The sequence below is a fragment of the Oryctolagus cuniculus genome, chromosome 11 (assembly GCF_051225735.1).
Source record: "Oryctolagus cuniculus isolate XC-2025 breed Fujian yellow rabbit chromosome 11, ASM5122573v1, whole genome shotgun sequence".
NCBI classification, from domain to species: Eukaryota; Metazoa; Chordata; class Mammalia; order Lagomorpha; family Leporidae; genus Oryctolagus; species Oryctolagus cuniculus.
The window spans coordinates 119,956,403-119,974,289 of NC_142877.1; the positions used below are offsets into that span (position 1 = coordinate 119,956,403).

Consider the following 17,887-nt stretch of genomic DNA (forward strand, 5'->3'; position numbering starts at 1 on the left):
AGCTTAGAAGGCCTTCCTCTCCAGGTTCCAGGTGGCAAACCCAAGGCCAGGGATTCTATGCCTCACCCCAGTGCATGAGACGAGCAACGCAAGAACCTAGGGCTGGGCCCCTCTTCCACGCCCCACAGTCCTCACTCCATCCCTGGGGTTAGCCAGGCACCACAGCCTTCACCACCACCACCACCACCACCACCACCACCACGCCCTACCGCCACTGCCATCCTCACTACCCCCATCTCCATCTCCACCACCATCACCACCACCATCATCCTCACTACCCTGACATCATCACCATCCTCACTACCTCCATCACCACCACCACACCATCATCCTTACTACACCACCATCATCACCATCACCATCATCCTCATTACCCTGACATCATCACCATCACCGTCCCATCACCATCATCATCACCATCCTCACTACCCCCATCACCATCACCATCATCCTCACTACCCCGACATCATCACCATCCGCACTACCTCCATCACCACCACCACCACCACCACCACCATCATCCTCACTACCCCGACATCATCACCACCCTCACTACCCCCATCACAGTCCCATCACCACCATCATCACCATCCCATCACCATCCTCACTACCTCCATCATCATCATCATCACCATCACCATCACCATCCTCACTACCTCCACCACCACCACCACCATCATCCTCACTACCCCCACCACCATCCCATCACCACCATCACCATCACCACCACCATCATCCTCACTACCCCCACCACCATCCCATCACCACCATCACCATCACCACCACCATCATCCTCACTACCCCCACCACCATCCCATCACCACCATCACCACCACCACCACCATCATCCTCACTACCCCCACCACCATCCCATCACCACCATCACCATCACCACCACCATCATCCTCACTACCCCCACCACCATCCCATCACCATCATCCTCACGATACCACCATCACATCACCATCCTCACTACACCACCATCATCACCATCCTCACTACCCCCTTCACCGTCCCATCACCATCACCACTACCTCCATCACCATCACCATCATCATCACCACCATCACCATCACTACCCTGACATCATCACCATCCTCACTACCCCCATCACCATCCCATCACCGTCCCATCACCATCCCATCACCACCACCATCACCATCGCCGCCCGTGGTCCTGCAGCCGGGGGCAGAGGGCAGACGCGTGATTCAGGGCTCAGGACGCAGCCGCGGCCCCAGAGTTCCCTCTCCCTCCACGCTGAGCGAGAGGCTAACAACCTGGGGCGACAGCGGGGGCAGCGGGAGTGGAGACCCGGGTCAGCAGAGGGTAAGCCACGCTCACAGCGGGACGACAGACGCTGGGAACAAGGGGTGCAGCTGCTGGCGGCAGGCACGTTCCAGGTGGGAGCCGCCGGGAGGTGAGGAGGAAGAAGAAATGTTTAGGAAGTGAAGGCGCAAGAAGAGGGACGGGGCCAGGGAGACCGTGGCCGGTGGACGTCTTGAGCCAGCGGCAGCAGCGACGGCTCAGCCTAGAAATCCCGTCTCTTGGGTGGCCACGGCACCAGGCTCCAGACACCCATCACTCACTCACTCACGCATGCCTGCCGCCTACCGGGCGAGCGCCAGGATTTTCTGCACCTGGCTCGTGACGGCATCTGACAGCTGTCCAGGGCAGAGTTCACAGCAAGAAAATCTCACAGTCTCTGACCGCCCACAGCACTGGTGGCCACCTCTGGATGCCACAGCAATGGCACAGCCCAGCGCCAAGGAGCTCGCGGAGGGCAGGCCCTGCGGTTCAGGGCCCCCAGGCCCCCGCCACACGCCGTCTCTGTCTCGCTTTCACCCACATCTCCCCCAACAGGTGGACGGATGGGCGGACGGGAGCGGACAGACGCCGGGGTGCCCTGAGGATCACAGCTGGGCCTTGCTGTGTGGACGGTGCGGCCCCTGCCCCACAAAGAACCCACCCAGGAAGGAGGACTCGGAGGGGCTTCCTGGGCGACTGGGTCAGCACTGGCGCGGGGCACGGCCTGGCCAAGCGCCGTGAACTTGGGGCAGCGTCCGGGGCGAGCTCCCCACCGCATCTGCAGAGGCTGCTGCCCACCGGGCACAGGCAGCTGTCGGGGGTGGGCAAGGGCGGTCAACATAGGGACCAGGGCGTGTGCCAGCGAGAGCCAGGTCGTCAGCAGAGCCCGGGCAGCCTTCATCACCCACGTGCCTCGAAGCCCGGGCCCGGGGACCAATCAGAAGTGGCAGGCAGTGGTGTGGGGGTGGCTGTCTGCCCTGCCTCCAGATGTGTGCTGGGAGGCACAGCACGGCGCCTCCGCCCGGAGCCTGGCCTGTCCCCGGGGGGGGCATGGGGACTCTGTAAAGGGGACACAGCCCAGCCCGCAGGCTTTTTCAGTTCAGTGGACGGCAAGGAGCAGGGGCTGAATCACACAAGGACCAGAAAGTTAGCCGCAGGGCAGCTCCGGCCCTGGCTTCTCTGTGCCATCAGGTGGCAGAGCCGGCGCCAGGAGGAGGCTCACAGAGCTCAGTCTGAGATTGTACATGGGTGGCCATCAGAGTGGTCACTCAGAATGGCCTTAAGGACCAAGTCCCCGGCCTTTGTCAGGGTCCCCCGAGGTTTCCTGGGCTGCTCCCGACTCCACGACCGAACCATGGCAGAGTGGGGTTTCAACCAGGGAAGGCCGGGGCCCGGCCACTGACAGGATCTGAGCCGAGCCCGGCGCAGGTTAACAGCCTGATGCCAACTCCGATCTGGCGTGGATGTGACCAGCTTCAACCAGCAGAAGCACCGGGCTGAAGAGTGCCCCCGAGGGTCGTGTCCACCTGCAACCTCGGAACGTGGCCCTGTTTGAACCCAGGTCTTTGCAGATGCAATGAGGTGAGGCTGAGGCCACTCAGGTTAGGGTGGCCCCTAAACCCAACGCTGGAGTCCCCTAGAGGACGAGAAGACACGGGGGGAGGGGGCCGTGTGAGCGCGGAGGCAGAGATGGGAGTGATGCGACCACCGGCCAGGGACAGCAGGAGCCCCCGGTGCAGGGAGACGCAGGGAGGAGCCCCCCGCGCAGGGAGACGCAGGGAGGAGCCCCCCCACGGAGGACGCGTGCATTTCAGACCTCGGTGCTCCCGACGGGACCGTGAGCCGCTCCTGCTGCTCGGAGCCTGAGGCAGCCCCGGGACACCCGCAAGGCAGAGCAGGGAGGTAACAGGCAGGGGCCCTGCAGGCAGTGGCCAAGCCCACGGTGCCCCAGGCCCACACTCCCTCCCACATGCCACCTGCCGGGTCCACAGGGTCTGGAAGCAGCTTCTCTCCTGTCTCTCAGGCAGCTGACAGCGAGGGAAGATGGACCAGTCTCCACTTGTGCTGATCTGAATTAGTGTCGTTACAAGGGAGCCTGGACGAACAGGCAGGGAGGGCCACGCGGGGCGTGGGCTGCCAGTCACAGCAGCCCCTTCCCACCAGGGCCACGCTCCCTCCACACCCCAGGTCCAGGGCCACGCTCCCTCCACGCCCCAGGTCCTGCCCCCAGGGCCGCATTTACCTTTCCCCTCAACCAGACAAAGCAGCCGAGCTGCGGAGCCGGGTGGGCACACTCCTGCCTCCAGCCGCCCAAGTGGGGGACCGGGCGGGGGGGGGGGGATACATACCCGGTGAGTCCAGCTGCCCCGCCGTGTAATGAAATGTGTTGCTAAGATACGAGTGGCACAGAAGTTCATCAGGACACTGCCGCCGGGCCGCCGGCCCTTCTCCCTTCAAAGGCGGCTCATTTGGTTCCGGCCCCCGTGCTCCTAATTAGATCCACGCTATCGGAGGCTGCGCCCCCCGTTCCAGCCCACTCAGCAGAACACACTAATAAAACCGCTTCGACGGGCGCTGCCTTGCGCCGGGCGTGGGGGAGACTGTGGGACGCTGTATCTACAGAAACACACCTGAGCTCCACTTACTTATCTCAACGCGAGACGCGCACCCACGGGAGCCTGTGCCCACGGGCGTCTGGTCTCACGTCAGGACTGCACACTGCCAAACGCAGGGGTCCTGTGCTGTTTGAGAATCCGGGGTCGCCTGGTCCTGGCATCCAGGGGCATCTCAGGACCTTGAGGCGTGTCGGGGTCGGCCCCGCCCCCGCCCTCCAGTCTCTGAGCCCCGGATGGCACTGTGCAGGGGGTGTAGATGGGAGGGAGCGAGGTCACGGCCGCGTTACAACCCAGTGTGACAGGGCCACCAAGAAGAGGCACCCGGGGACGCCTTGTCCATGAGGTCAGGACGCCCGCTCCCAGAGCTGGCTCTGAAAGCAGAGGGCATGGCAGGCAGCTCAGGGGACGGCCACAGAGGGGACGGGCACACGAGGCCTCCAGGAGGGGCCCTCTCAGCTCCAGCCTTGGGAACCCACGGGAGCTCAGGCCGAGCAGGCTGCACAAGGCCGGGGCACAGAAGCATGGGGGTGCAGGTGGAAGCATGGGGGTGCAGGTGGAAGGGTGCAGGCCACACAGCCCCTGCCATGGGGCTCGTGCTCGGCACAGCCAAGCCCTCAGCAGGACCACGCACCGGCCCCTGCGGCATCGGCGTCCGCTGTCCCTGCCGAAGCACTCAGGCCACGGAGGCCCCGTGGGCCAGGGAGGTCTGGACCCCAGAGTCTCAGCACTGGGAACAAGCAGCCCGGCCTGCCCGCCCTCTGCTGCGGCTGCCGCTCCTCCCTTGGGGACGGATGGGCAGTTTGGTGGGCGAGGGTCTGCGAGAACCAGCCCCAGGCACCAGCTCCCGACGCGCTCACGAGCCGGGAACTCCTCCACACCAGGCTCTGCTAACGCCAGCTCCGATCAGTTTGGTTACAGGTGCAGCTCCGAGTGAACCAACGAGAACACCTCTTCCCCTCCCCCCCCAGTCCTGCCCATTCCACGTCTGAGGCCAAAAGCCTCCGGCCTCCCCAGGACACTGCTCCCTCCTCGGCCCCTTTTCCTCCTGGGAGTGAGTCCCCCCTTGCAGGCCCACGGTGGGCGTCCACCCCAGTGCAGACTCCGGGGACAGCCTGACACCAGGTGGGAGGAAACACCTCGGCTACCCCCACCCCGGGCCAGGGGAAGAGCAGCCAGCCTGAGCCAGTGACAGCCTGCGCACACCAGCCTCCACTCTCACTTGTGCAAATCCAACAGGGCTCTGGAAAAAAAAAGCCGCTAGGGTGTGGCCCAGGGTGCGCCTTGGATGCACACGAGAACTTCCTGTGCCCCACACTGCCCGCTGCCGCCCCACACCGCCCCACGCCGCCCCACACTGCCCCACGCTGCCCACTGCCGCCCCACACTGCCCACTGCCGCCCCACACCGCCCACTGCCGCCCCACGCTGCCCACTGCCGCCCCACACTGCCCACTGCCGCCCCACACTGCCCCCCGCTACCCACTGCCGCCCCACACCGCCCATTGACGAAGCAAAACTCCAGTGAGCCAAATCTCACTGGGGAGCGCACGCCGTGTGGCAGCTGGAGGGAGACAAGGCCTCTGGGCTGATGTGAGCGCTGGGCACGGCCCCACCCCCGGCCAGGTCCTCGGTTTCCCACAGGTAAGACCGGGGCACGGCCGAGGTGGCTCCGAAGCCCACCGAATCCCAGGTCGCCCAGGTCCGGGGCCGCTCGCGAACCTGGACAGCCAGGGCAGCCCGGGGCCTCCGTGCCGGAGAAAGCCGCACAGGAGCGCTTCCTCCAGAGCTCCCCAACAACTACCAGAGACGCGTGCCGGGAGGAAACCAGGCGCGCGGGCGCCAACGTGCTGCACCAAAATAAGCTGACTTTTCCTCCCATCTCCCACACACTCCTTGGACGCACCCGTTCTTTTCCACAGCAGTGACCCTCTGAGGCCCGGCCAGCCTCGGGTTCTCGTGTTGCCGCTACCAGAGTGAGAACACCGGGACCAGGCCAGGCATGCGGCACACACTCCCCGGTCCTTCAGGACGGGACACGCGTGCCGGAGGCAGCACCGTCGCCACTGTGGGACCAGGAGCCCCTCCTTCAGGCTGAGGGTCTGACCCAGCCCACACCCCCCACGGGGGTGGGTGCTGAGGCACGGCGGGCTGAGCCTGCACCTGAGACCCCGCTCCCACACAGGAGCACGGTGACGGAGTCCCCCCGTGCCTCCCCCAGCTCCTGCTAACGCACCCTGGGTGCGGTGGATCCCTGCCACCCACAGGGGCCTGGATGGGGTTCCGGGCTCCTCCTGGCCTCTGAGGGGTGGACCAGCTGCTGGTGGCTTCTCCCTCTTTGCCTTTTCCTCTCTCTGTCACGCTGCCTTTCAGATGAATAAAAAAGACTAAACAATCTTTTGCTAAAATCACACATGCAAGGGGTGGCGCTATGGCACTGTGGGTAAAGCCGCCATCTGTGACGCCTGCATCCCATGTGGGCGCCAGTTCGAGTCCCGGCTGTTCCACTTCCGATCCAGCTCTCTGCTGTGGCCTGGGAAAGCAGTGGAAGATGGTCCAGGTCCTTGGGCCCCTGCACCACGTGGGAGACCGGAGGAAGCTCCTGGCTCCTGGCTCTGGCCTGGCACAGCCTCAGCCGTGGAGGCCATTTGGGGAGTGAACCAGCAGATGGAAGATTCTCTGTGTGTGTCCCTTCCTCTTTCTCTGTAACAGCCTTCAAATAAATAATCTCAACATTAACGACAATCCCCACAGACACAGCCCTCTCTCCTGGGTTTAAGAACAGCGCCGGCGCCAGGCCAAATACACGTGGTGCGTCGGAGCCGGCCGGAGCGGCCGGGGCTGCCGGGGCTGCAGGAGTGGCTGGGGCAGCCGGGGTGGCCGGGGTGGCCGGGGGTGGCTGGGGCTGCCGGGGTGGCCAGGGGTGGCCGGGGCTGCTGGGGCGGCCGCTACGGCAGAACGAAGCTGCATCAGCGGTTCCCCCCCAGCTGGAGGCCGCTGGCCTGGAGCAGTAAGCAACCGCAACTCCAGGACGACGGTGAGGGCACAGGCCATCTGCAAGTGAGGAGGCCTCCACACTGACGCACCAAGTCACACCGGTAATAACACGGAGAGCCCGGGCAGCCAGACGGGGCAGCCAGACGGGGCAGCCAGACGGGGCTCCGGCTCGGGCCACGGCTCGGGCCACGGCTCGGGCCACGCAGACGCAAATGCAGGGGAGGTGCCGACAGACGCAGCGTCTCCACCAAGCCCAGGCTGAAAACTGGGGTCCGTCCGAGCTCCCACGGCAGTGGGCGCGGCTTCCCTCCTGCCCTTGGCCTGCCGTGTGCCCCCACCCCGCTGCCCCACGGGCAGGCGCTCCCAGAAGGGAGACTCCTGAGACCCAGGCCCAGGCGGCTGTACAACTTTTCACCAGACAGCTAAACTCCCGCTGTGCCGCCCGCCCCCCCGGCTCCCGGCCGCCTCCCCCACAGCTCTCTGCTCTGCTGTCACCTGGGTGACGCCCTGAGTTCCAGCACACACACACACGCACACGCAGACACACACATCCACACACACGCAAACACACATGCACACACATCCACACACACGCACATCCACACACACGCACATGCAGACACATATTCACACACACACACACGCACGTGCACATATCCACACACAGACACACACACGCACGTGCAGACACATATCCACACACAGACACACACACGCACACATCTACACACACACACATCCACACACCTGCCCACACAGGGGTTCAGGTCACGTCAGGCAGGAAGTCAGAATTAGCTAAGCTCACCTTGGAAGCAGCCCAGGACCCTACACGGCAGAGTCCTGCTGCGCCTGGCACCTCTCCAGGTGGTCCCCGCCCCCACCCCAGGGAAGCTCCAGGAGAATCCTCTCTGCCCAGCACCACCTGGGGGCCCAGCCTCACCACACGGGCGATGGAGCCCTCACAGCCCCCCCAAGCAGGCCTAGGGGCAGCGCCTCTGCCCGCCCAGGTGGGCTCCCCAGTGGGACCTGGGGAGGAATCTCACCTGATTCACACCCAGCAACCCCTGTGTCCTGGGGGGGGGGGGAGGAGAAGCGGGAAGAGCAGGACCCAGCGCCCTGGTAAACCCCCGCTCAGCTCTCTGCTCTCTGCCGAGCCGCCCGCCTGGCCCGCCGGTGCATTCTCTGCACTTGACCCCGTCCCCTCGCTCTCTCCAGTCTGAGTGCCCGGGCGCTCAGATTCTGTCCCGTCTGTTCTGACGGATGCCCACCCCACTAAACCTGTGTGCCCACCTCCCTGCGCCACGTCTGACTCCTCTCCCGAGGGAACTCGAGAGCCCACCCCACCCATCTCTGCCGACGATCACGAAGCCTACGCGGCTCCACTCACCGGCTGGGTGACCCCAGCAGACCGCTGAGGGCCTGGGAGGGGCGGCCTCACTGCCAGCCTCGCCCGGCGAGGCCCCAGCAAAAGACGACAGGGAAGTCCACGCGCTGAGGGCTTCACGCACAGCTCACTGAATCCTGTTACAGCCCCTTGAACAGTTGGGGGCGCTACCGAGCACGCCACGCACCCTGCTGTCTTTCCCAAACCTGCCCCAGACGGCAGACCCTTGGGGGCATGGGGCAGGTGTGGGATCCACCTCCATGGATGGAGCTGTGGAAACCAAAGACTTCCGTGCAGGCTGGGGTGGGGGGCTCCAGAGCAAAGCCCTGGAAGAGGGACCAGCACTCTCCCCTCAGGGTCTCCTTGACCCCCCGAGAGTGACCAGAGTGGCCAATGGTGCTGCGCCCCGTCCAGACCTCCCCTGCAAGGGCCGGGCCCTCAGCCCCGTGCGGGCCGCTTCACAGAGCGGGCTACACAGACCACAGGTCGGCTCACACCCACGAAACATACACAGGTAGCAGGCCCAGGATCAGGTTCCTGGAGAGACAAAAGCATTGTAGGAAAAACTCGCTACCCCGGGGCTAATCAGCAGAGCCAGCAATGGGGCAGATGGGATGACCAAAGTTATCATCAGCTGCACCAGGCTGGACAGCGGCAAGGTTAGTTGAACTCGGCCGGGCAGTCCCAACAGCAGGTGCGCGCAGAGGCAGAAGGCTGACGAGGGCTCAGACACTGCCGGGCACACAGGTGCCCTCCTGTGGAACACACAGCCCCAGAAGGGGCCAGCGAGGTCCCAGCTGCCCTTCGCTTTCCAACTCAGACGCTCTCCCCTGTCCACACTCTGGCTTCATCGCAGCCACCTGTCGTGGCTCCCTCCACCGGCCCACATCACAGGGAGGCAGGGGGGCTCCAGGGAGCAGACCAGCTTGCCCAGTGTGCCGACTTGGTAGGCAGACCGGCTTGCCCAGTGTGCCGACTTGGTAGGCAGACCGGCTTGCCCAGTGTGCCGACTCGGTAGGCAGGCCGGCTTGCCCAGTGTGCCGACTCCGTAGGCAGGCCGGCTTGCCCAGTGTGCCGACTCGGTAGGCAGGCCGGCTTGCCCAGTGTGCCGACTCGGTAGGCAGGCCGGCTTGCCCAGTGTGCCGACTCCGTAGGCAGGCCGGCTTGCCCAGTGTGCTGACTTGGGGGCCTCTGCTCCCCAGGGCTACAGCCACCCTGCCGGACGGGAAGCCGGCTGGAGATGAGGTGGAGATGGAAACAGACGGTGCCCGAGGCAGGGGCAGGCGCCCTCTTGGCCATCCTCACCTGTCTGACCTGTGCAGAGACAGGACTCACCCACCCATCCCGACCCAAGTCACGGGATTATCCTGACCATCGAAGGAAAACACGCCCACCGAGGAGGAGCGCACACGGCTGAGGGGACGAGCCTGCACACTTCCGCCCTGGCGCAAAAGCCACCTCCGTGGAGCGCCCTCACGCCTCCCACAGGAGCTCCCACAGAAGCGCCCGGTCTCTCCTGCAGGCCGAGCTTCCTCTCATACAAAACACCGGGGCCACATCTGCCTGCCCAGCTACACGGGCAAACGCTCACGGCAGAGACCCTCCCCGGGGAGCTCCCTCTACCCACAGACTGGCACAAGGGAGCCCTGGCCCGTGTGTGGAATCCGCCCGAGCTGCCCCCGGGAGATGCCCACACGCCGTGTCAGCTGCCCAAGGCAAGTACTGTTTGGTGCATCCACGTGTACAGCACAGAGGTGCCTACCCAATCACACACGTGTGCGTGTGCAGGACACGCCTGATGAACACGCCTCACAGCTGGCTCGGCGGCTCCCGCCCCCAGGACAGAGCAGGGCCAGCAGGGGGGGACCAAACTCTACCACCTCAAACCCACGCTGGGATTCTCCCGCAGCCCGTGCTGCTCCTCAACAAACTCCAGTCCACGCTGTGATTCTCCCACAGCCCGTGCTGCTCTCAACAAACTCCAGTCCACGCTGGGATTCTCCCGCAGCCCGTGCTGCTCCTCAACAAACTCCAGGCCACGCTGGGATTCTCCCACAGCCCGTGCTGCTCTCAACAAACTCCAGTCCACGCTGGGATTCTCCCACAGCCCGTGCTGCTCTCAACAAACTCCAGTCCACGCTGGGATTCTCCCGCATCCCGTGCTGCTCCTCAACAAACTCCAATCCACGCTGTGATTCTCCCGCAGCCCGTGCTACTCCTCAACAAACTCCAGTCCACGCTGGGATTCTCCCGCATCCCGTGCTGCTCTCAACAAACTCCAATCCACGCTGTGATTCTCCCGCAGCCCGTGCTACTCCTCAACAAACTCCAGTCCACGCTGGGATTCTCCCACAGCCCGTGCTACTCCTCAACAAACTCCAGTCCACGCTGGGATTCTCCCGCAGCCCGTGCTGCTCCTCAACAAACTCCAGTCCACGCTGGGATTCTCCCACAGCCCGTGCTACTCCTCAACAAACTCCAGTCCACGCTGGGATTCTCCCACAGCCCGTGCTGCTCCTCAACAAACTCCAGTCCACGCTGGGATTCTCCCACAGCCCGTGCTGCTCCTCAACAAACGGCTTTCTGGGAAGCAAGTCGTCCTCATCTGCTCCGCGGCACAGAAGTAACAGGAAGCCAATGGCCGCCTCTCCGGCAACGCCCTGCAGAACCGTAAACCTTCTCCCGACTTCAGGAACAAACCCTTCCTCTCCTTTCAGTCACATAACCCTGGACAAGTTATGGGCTGATGTTCTAACGCACGATTACCAGGCTCAGCACAACTCAGTGAGGTTACACTGTTTATCATTATAGTCAACAAAATCAGCGAAATAAAAATGTAGCTGATAGAGGCATCTAGAGATAAAGGTGTACAAATGGACAGACGCTTTCTTCTCAAACCAACTGAACAGGGGCCAGCACTATGGAACAGAAGGTTAAGTCTCCACCTGCAGTGCCGGCATCCCACGTGGGCACTGGTTCAAGTCCCGGCTGCTCCACTTCTGATTCAGCTCTCTGTTGTGGCCTGGGAAAGCAGTGGAAGACGGCCCAAGTGCTGGGTCTCCTGCACCCACGTGGGAGACCTGGAGGAAGCTCCTGGCTCCTGGCTTCAGAGGGGCCCAACTGCAGCCATTGTGGCCATCTGGGGATTGAACCAGTGGATGGAAGACTTCTCTGTCTCTCCCTGTCTGTAACTCTACCTCTCAGATAAATTTAAAAAATCTTAAAAAAAAAAAAAAAAGAACTGAGACCCAGCAGTTAGGTTGGGCTGGGAAGATTCACATCTGCACATCCGCTCAGAGCACACGGAAACCCTCTCCGAGGAGGGCACGGGAGGCACCCCGCCCCCAGCCGCACCCGCGTTCCCGGAGCCATGGAATCATGCTGGAGATGGGCCTGCGCCCAGGGAGGCCACGCGCGCCACCCTTTCAAGAACATGGATTTTATTGCTGCACCTGAGGACAGCCCCTTGGAACGCGAGTCCATCAGAGCGACGGATCGGGCCACGCACAAGGCCCCGGTTCACTCTCGGGGGGCTGAGTCCCGCCGGCAGGCTCCTCCAGCCTCCGTTAAAGCTGATGGAGCACAGGGTCTGGAGACGCCCCCGCACCCGGCCGCATGCGCACCCGCTGGGTGCCCAGCGAGGACGCGGAAGGGGCCCTCCCGGCTCTCAGGGGCCTGTCCTGTCCTGCGAGGTGCCTGCTTTTGACAAATGAGATGCAAACTTGGCTCCAGTTCCTGGTGTGAAACCGCGGGAGCAGCTGACATGTGGGACGCCGAGCAGTCTTCACACGTGGGACCCGGTTCCAGCCCTCCCCGGAACCAGGGCCAGCAGCGAGCAGCAGCCTCCCCACACCGGCTCCGCCAGGCCACCAGGCCACCAGGCCACGCTGGGCTCTGACCACACCCTACCACGACCCTGGGATTTTTTTTTTTTTTTTAAGGAAAACACAGGAGCTCTGTTTTCAAACACCAAGGTCCCGTGGAAGCTCATTTCCCGTTTACCCTCTAATCCCCAGGAAAACCCAGATGGTTCCAGAGAATTCATATGCATCTACTTGTGGCCAGCCAGCTGCTCACCCTCCCCGAGTCAGAGTCCTTGAATGGCCTTCCCACGCTTGTCCACAGCGAAGGCGTGAGTGGACACCTGGTGGCTGCTGTCCACTCTCCCAGTCCTGATCACCCGTGTCGCCATCTAGTGCAGCACCCACTTGTACACTGTTCATAAAAACTTCACCTGGGCGTCTGACACTCCCAGCCAGGGCAGCAAGCACACAGACACCCACCACCTGCCGGGAAACCCCCCTTCAACCCAAGCTGGAGTCTCACATACCTGCCTTCTCACCCCCACCCCCCCAATCCGGCTCCAGCTAGCTAGGCCCCCGCCTGCGCAACAGAGCAGGTCCAGTTTCGGCCCGGCCAGGCTGCCCACTGGAGGGCGAGACGCCTGGCCCCCAGGGCGAGATCTGCAGCCAGGGAGAGGCTAGGCAGCCTGATTAGCATGCGGAGCCACGGCCGGGCCCTCCCCTCCCCCTTCTCACAAAATGCCACAAAGGAAGCCGAAGCAGGCACAGGCTGGCTGTCCGCAGACACGAGTTCCCACGGCCCGGCCGGAAACCCCGGCTGCTCCCGCGCGCCGCTAAACGCAGGAGCAGGGTCTCCAAGGCCAGAGAATAAAAGTTTTCGTCTTTTTTTTTTTTTTTTTTTAACACACACAAAAAGATGGAGACCCTGGGCGAGCATCCTGGCCCGCGTCGACATTTCAAGGCGAAGCGCTCGGGCCCCAGAGCCGCGCACCGCGACCTCGCACCGCGTTCCCTCGGCGCGCTCCAGTCCCCAGCGCAGCGAACAGCAGCCACGCCGCGCCGGCCCCGAGGAGCCGCTCCCGCGGCGAGCTCCGGCCACGCAAGCCACGCAAATACACACTGCTGGGGCCGGCGCGGCGACTCCGGCCCTTCCTACGCCCGCTCGGGGTCTCAGCCGCCGCCGAGGGGCGCGAAGAAGACCCTCGGCGGCCGCAGCCGAGCGCCGAGCGCCCGACCCGACGCCGAGCGCACAGCAAACAGCTTTGTGCTCCCAGAGGAGGGGCTCCCCACCCCTCCCCTCCCCCTCCAAAAATGGCATCTGAGCCATCAAAATGGAAATGCCAGGCCGCCCCCTCCGCCGGGAATGGAAGCGTCCAGGCCCGGGCGGGGGCGTGCAGCGGGGCTGGGGGGCGGGGAGGGGGCTCTCCGCCCGGCCGGCCCGGCCGAGCCAGGGCCCGCACTGCCAGCTTCTCCAGCGCCCCCCGCCCCTGCCCAACTTTAAAGACTCCCAGGACGCGGTCCCGGCGCGCTCCCCCCGCCCACCCCGGCCTCGCCTCCCCGCTCCCGGCCCCGCCGGGACCCAAGTTTGGCTCCCGCGGCCGCCGCATTCCGGAGGAAGCGCGATCGATGGCCGGGGGGCGCGGGTGGGGGCGGCGGGGCAGAGGGGCGGGGCGTCGCGCCCCCAGCCCCGCCTGCGCCGCAGTGCCGAGCGCGGATTGGCCGAGCCGCTCAAAGTTCTCGGCTGGGGCGGCGCGGGGCGGGGCGCGGAGGGGAGGGGCGGGGGCGCGCGGGGCGGGGGCGAGGGGGCGCGCGCCGGCGTCTGTTCGTGGTGCTGAAGGCCGGGCGCCGAGCTGCGCGCAGCCAAGTCACAATGGACAACTTTTTGCCCCCGAGGGGGCCGGCGACCGCGCCACGCCACGCCGCGGGCAGCCGCCGGGGTGCCCCGCGCCCGAGAGGCGCCTGGAGACCCGGGCGGGGGCAGAACCGGGGGTCCCGGGGGCGCCTTTCTTTTGTTCCCCGGAGCCGGCGTCAGGTTCCAAGAATCCAAAGTGAAGCCGGCGAAGTGCAGCGAGGGGGCTGCGAGCCCGGGGCGCGGGCCACGGCACCCCAGGAACTGCTTCCACGGAGTTGCGCGTCCGGGCCCGCCTGGCGCCCCCACCCCCCGCGCGCGCCCTCCGGGCGGCGAGGCGGAGGCGATGGGGCCGGGAGGAGCCTGCACGTCCCCCAAAACACGGCCACCTCTCAAAATGGACGCCGGCGGCTCGCCTTCCGAGCGCGCCTTCCCTCCCCCGCCCCGGCCAGAGCCCACCCGGCGCCTCCAGGACCAGCGCCGGCTCCCCGGCGCGGGCGCCCTAACTTTGGGACACGGAGAAGCCCCCGTGGGACCCGAGCGCGCGAAGCCCGGGCCCGCACTTCCCCGGGGGCGCCGCCGAAGTGCCCGGGGCCCTCCCTGCCCCCACGCCCGGCGGGGGCCCCGCGCTCACTTGCTTGTCGCCGAGCGCCGCGACCCGCGCCGGCCTCTCCTGGAGCTGCTTCCTGAGGTCGCCGTTCTGCGGAGACACCAAGCAGCGGGCTCAGGCCGGCGCCCGGGTCCGGCGCGCGCCCCAAGTTTCCCGGGCGCGTCCCGCACGCGCGGCGGCGGCGGGGCAGCGCCGCGCGGGGCCGCTTACCTGTGGCTGCCGCCGCATCGGGACAGCTCGCGGGCGGGGCGGGGGCCCAGGCCACCCGGCGGCGCGCCCCGAGCCGCGCAAGTTTGCAGGCCGGGGTGCGCGTGCGAGGGAGTGCGGGCGTGCGTGTGTGCCGGGGGAGGGGGGAGGAACAAAGAGCCAAGTAAACACGGCGAGTCCGTGTAGAGCAAAGCTCATAAATATTCAAGTCGCGTCCTAATCTCCCCGACACACACGCGCGCACGCCGCGGTGCCGCCGCCGCCGCCGCTCGCCGGAGCAGCGATCGCCAAAACTACTTTGGCAAACAGTGCGGGGTGGCACGGGGGCGTGCGGGGCCTGTGCACGCAGCCCCCGGCTCAGGGGCGGGCTGCCGGAGGGGCCCCCTCCCGGCACCCCCGGACTTGGGACCCTGCGTGGCTCACGGAGAGAAACTGCCCCCGCGCCCTCGACCTCCCAGTGCGTGCCGGACCGCACGGGAGGGGGCCGGAGGCGGGGGCTCCCCGCAGGTGCGCACGTCCCTCCGCCTCCCGCCCGCGCCCCTGTCGGGGACTCGGAGGCGGCCGGGCTCGGCCGCGCCCCCCACCCCGTGCACCACTCGCCCGCCCCCGGCCGGGGTCCCCGGCCCGCTACCTGGCGGCGCGCGAGCTCCACGGCGAGCGCCTCGGGCCGGCTCTGCAGCTCCATCCCGCCAACTTAGGCACCACTTTGCGCAGACTTTGGCGCCGGCTCCCGGGAAGTTGTGCGGACCGGGCGGGGGTGCGCCCGGCCTCCGCGGGGGCAGGGGCGAAGGCACGGGACACGAGCCCCCTCCCCCACGGCCGAAAGGGACGGGGGCTGGCGAGGGGGAAGAAAGGCGGCCGAGCGCCGAGCCCGCGGCCGCCCCAACTCCTCAGGCGGCCCGGCAAGTTGCGCCGGGTCCCCGGACTGCCGGCGCGGCCCGGCGCATGGCCCCCGCCCCCGGTGCGGGGAGCCCCGCGCAACCCCGCGCGCGCCCGCGCGAGCCGCCCGCCGGCAGGGACTATATTTCCTCCGGCGCGCGCCTGGATCTCCCTGGGCCTCGGCGAAGTTGTGCCTCGGCACGATGCTAATTCGGCAGTGCCCGGATGGAGCGGGCCGGGGCGGCGGGGGGCGGTGCGGGGCCCCGCCCCCGCGCCTGCGCACAGCCGCGGCCCGGCGCCGGGAGCGGAGAACAAAGTGGCGGAGCACCGGGGCACACGCTCCCGGGCAGGGGGCGCGGAAGGGCTCGGGATGGGGGACGGGCGGCCAGGGGCGCAGGCTGGGGACCGGCGGCCAGGGGCTCAGGCTGGGGTCCGGCGGACAGGGGCTCGGGCTGGGGTCCGGCGGACAGGGGCTCGGGCTGGGGGCGGGCGGCCAGGGGTGGAGGGCGCACCCTCGCCGGCTGACCGGCCGGGGGCTCAGACTGGGGACGTGCGGTCAGGGGCGCATCCTGGGGACCGGCGGCCAGGGGCTCAGGCTGGGGACGGGTGGCCAGGGGCTCGGGCTAGGGACCGGCGGCCAGGGGCTCGGGCTGGGGCGGGCAGCCAGGGGCGCATCCTGGGGTCCGGCGGACAGGGGTGCATCCTGGGGTCCGGAGGCCAGGGGCTCGGGCTGGGGGCGGGTGGCCAGGGGCTCGGGCTGGGGCGGGCAGCCAGGGGCGCATCCTGGGGTCCGGCGGACAGGGGCGCATCCTGGGGACCGGCGGCCAGGGGCTTAGGCTGGGGGCGGGTGGCCAGGGGCTCGGGCTAGGGACCGGCGGCCAGGGGCTCGGGCTGGGGACGGGCTGACAGGGGCGCGTCCTGGGGCCGGCGGCCAGGGGCTCAGGCTGGGGGCGGGCGGCCAGGGGCGCATCCTGGGGCCGGCGGCCGGGCGGGCGCGGAGGGCGCACACTCCCCGGCTGGCCGGAGCGGAGCGTCCACGACGTCCCTCTCTTCCCTGCCCGGGAAGCCCGAGTGCCCCGTGCCCTCCGCGGCGCGCGCAGCCCAGCTCCGAGGCGCTCGGAACTCTGCGATGCGAGGGAAGACGCCGGTGTACGCCGGTGTACCCCGCTGCTCCCCAGGGGCGCGCTCTGCCCTTCTGCGCGGCGCGGGGACCTGGAGTCGGTGCGCCCTGTCCCAGGCCCCGCGCCGCGCCGCTTCAGCTGAGGACACTGACCGCTTGCCTGACTTTGTGTTTGGTTTTTACGCTCGCAGTTGCACTCTCAACAGATGTCACCAGAGTTAACAGTTGTTAAAAATTGTCAGCATGCACGGTCGATGGCGACATCAGACCGCGGTAACTACAGCTGCGGGCGCCGCGTTCCGGAACTGGGGGAGGCGGTTGTCCCCCCGCCGGATTCTTGGGTCAGCGTGGAAACGCTGTGGGCGCTGTCCGCAGCCCCCTGCGTTCCGGAGGTGCTGGGGCTGACTGTTAACTGGTAAAGCTGCTGCCTGCGGTGCCAGCATCCCATGTGGGCACCGGTTCGAGTCCCGGCTGCTCCACTTCTGATCCAGCTCTCTGCTGTGGCCTGGGAAAGCAGTAGAAGATGACCCAAGTGCTTGGGCCCCTGCACCCTCGTGGGGGCCCTGGAAGCAGCTCCTGGCTCCTGGCTTCCAGTCGACCCAGCTCCAGCCGTTGCGGCCATTTGGGGAGAGAACCAGCAGATGGAAGATCTCTCTCTCTTCTTTCTCTGTCTGTCTCTCCTCTCTGTGTAACTCTGACTCCCAAATAAATAAATCTAAATAAATCTTACAAGGGGGGAGGGGGCTGTGACGCTACTACTAGGTGCCCCTTTGAAGTGGTGAAGCATCAGGACGTCCACCAGCGGCTCCCTCGCCCTGCTGCAGCCGGCAGAGGGAATCCCGGGTCCCTTCCTCTTTGCTGACCCCTGCGAAGGCATTTGTCACAAATGCCCTGGCTTTCGGGAAGTGCGCAGTAAGCCCCGGGCTGGATTATTGGATGGCGGCCAGCACGTGTCCTCAGGCGCGGTGACCACGCACCTGCTTAGCACCTTTCTGGGCTGGGCTTGTCCTGGTCCCGTGGGCTGCTGTGGAGACCCATGTTGGGAGACCCAGAAAGAGAGAGCACATGGAGAGGATTCCTGCAGTAATCTCTGTAAATGTCACCGGCTTTTTGGTCAGCGTT

The 17,887-nt window shown here is 66.3% G+C and overlaps 1 protein-coding gene across 3 annotated transcripts in view; it reads right to left on the reverse strand.

The window, feature by feature from the left end:
* The window catches only part of PHF21B (PHD finger protein 21B), a 52,733-nt gene extending 37,143 nt beyond the window's left edge, over positions 1-15,590 (reverse strand). The window contains exons 1-2 of one of the 3 annotated variants that reach the window (XR_016216382.1): positions 14,770-15,079; positions 14,584-14,649 (exon numbers count right to left, since the gene is read on the reverse strand). Coding sequence is in view for 2 of the 3 variants with exons in the window: in XM_070051536.2 (XP_069907637.1) it covers positions 14,584-14,649; positions 15,398-15,451 (120 nt within the window). In the remaining variant the exon portion in view is untranslated. Of the gene's footprint in view, positions 1-14,583; positions 14,650-14,769; positions 15,080-15,397 lie in introns of those variants that run through there. The other 2 variants (XM_070051536.2, XM_070051533.2) reach the window with 2 other exon arrangements.
* Between the last annotated feature and the right edge of the window lie 2,297 nt (positions 15,591-17,887).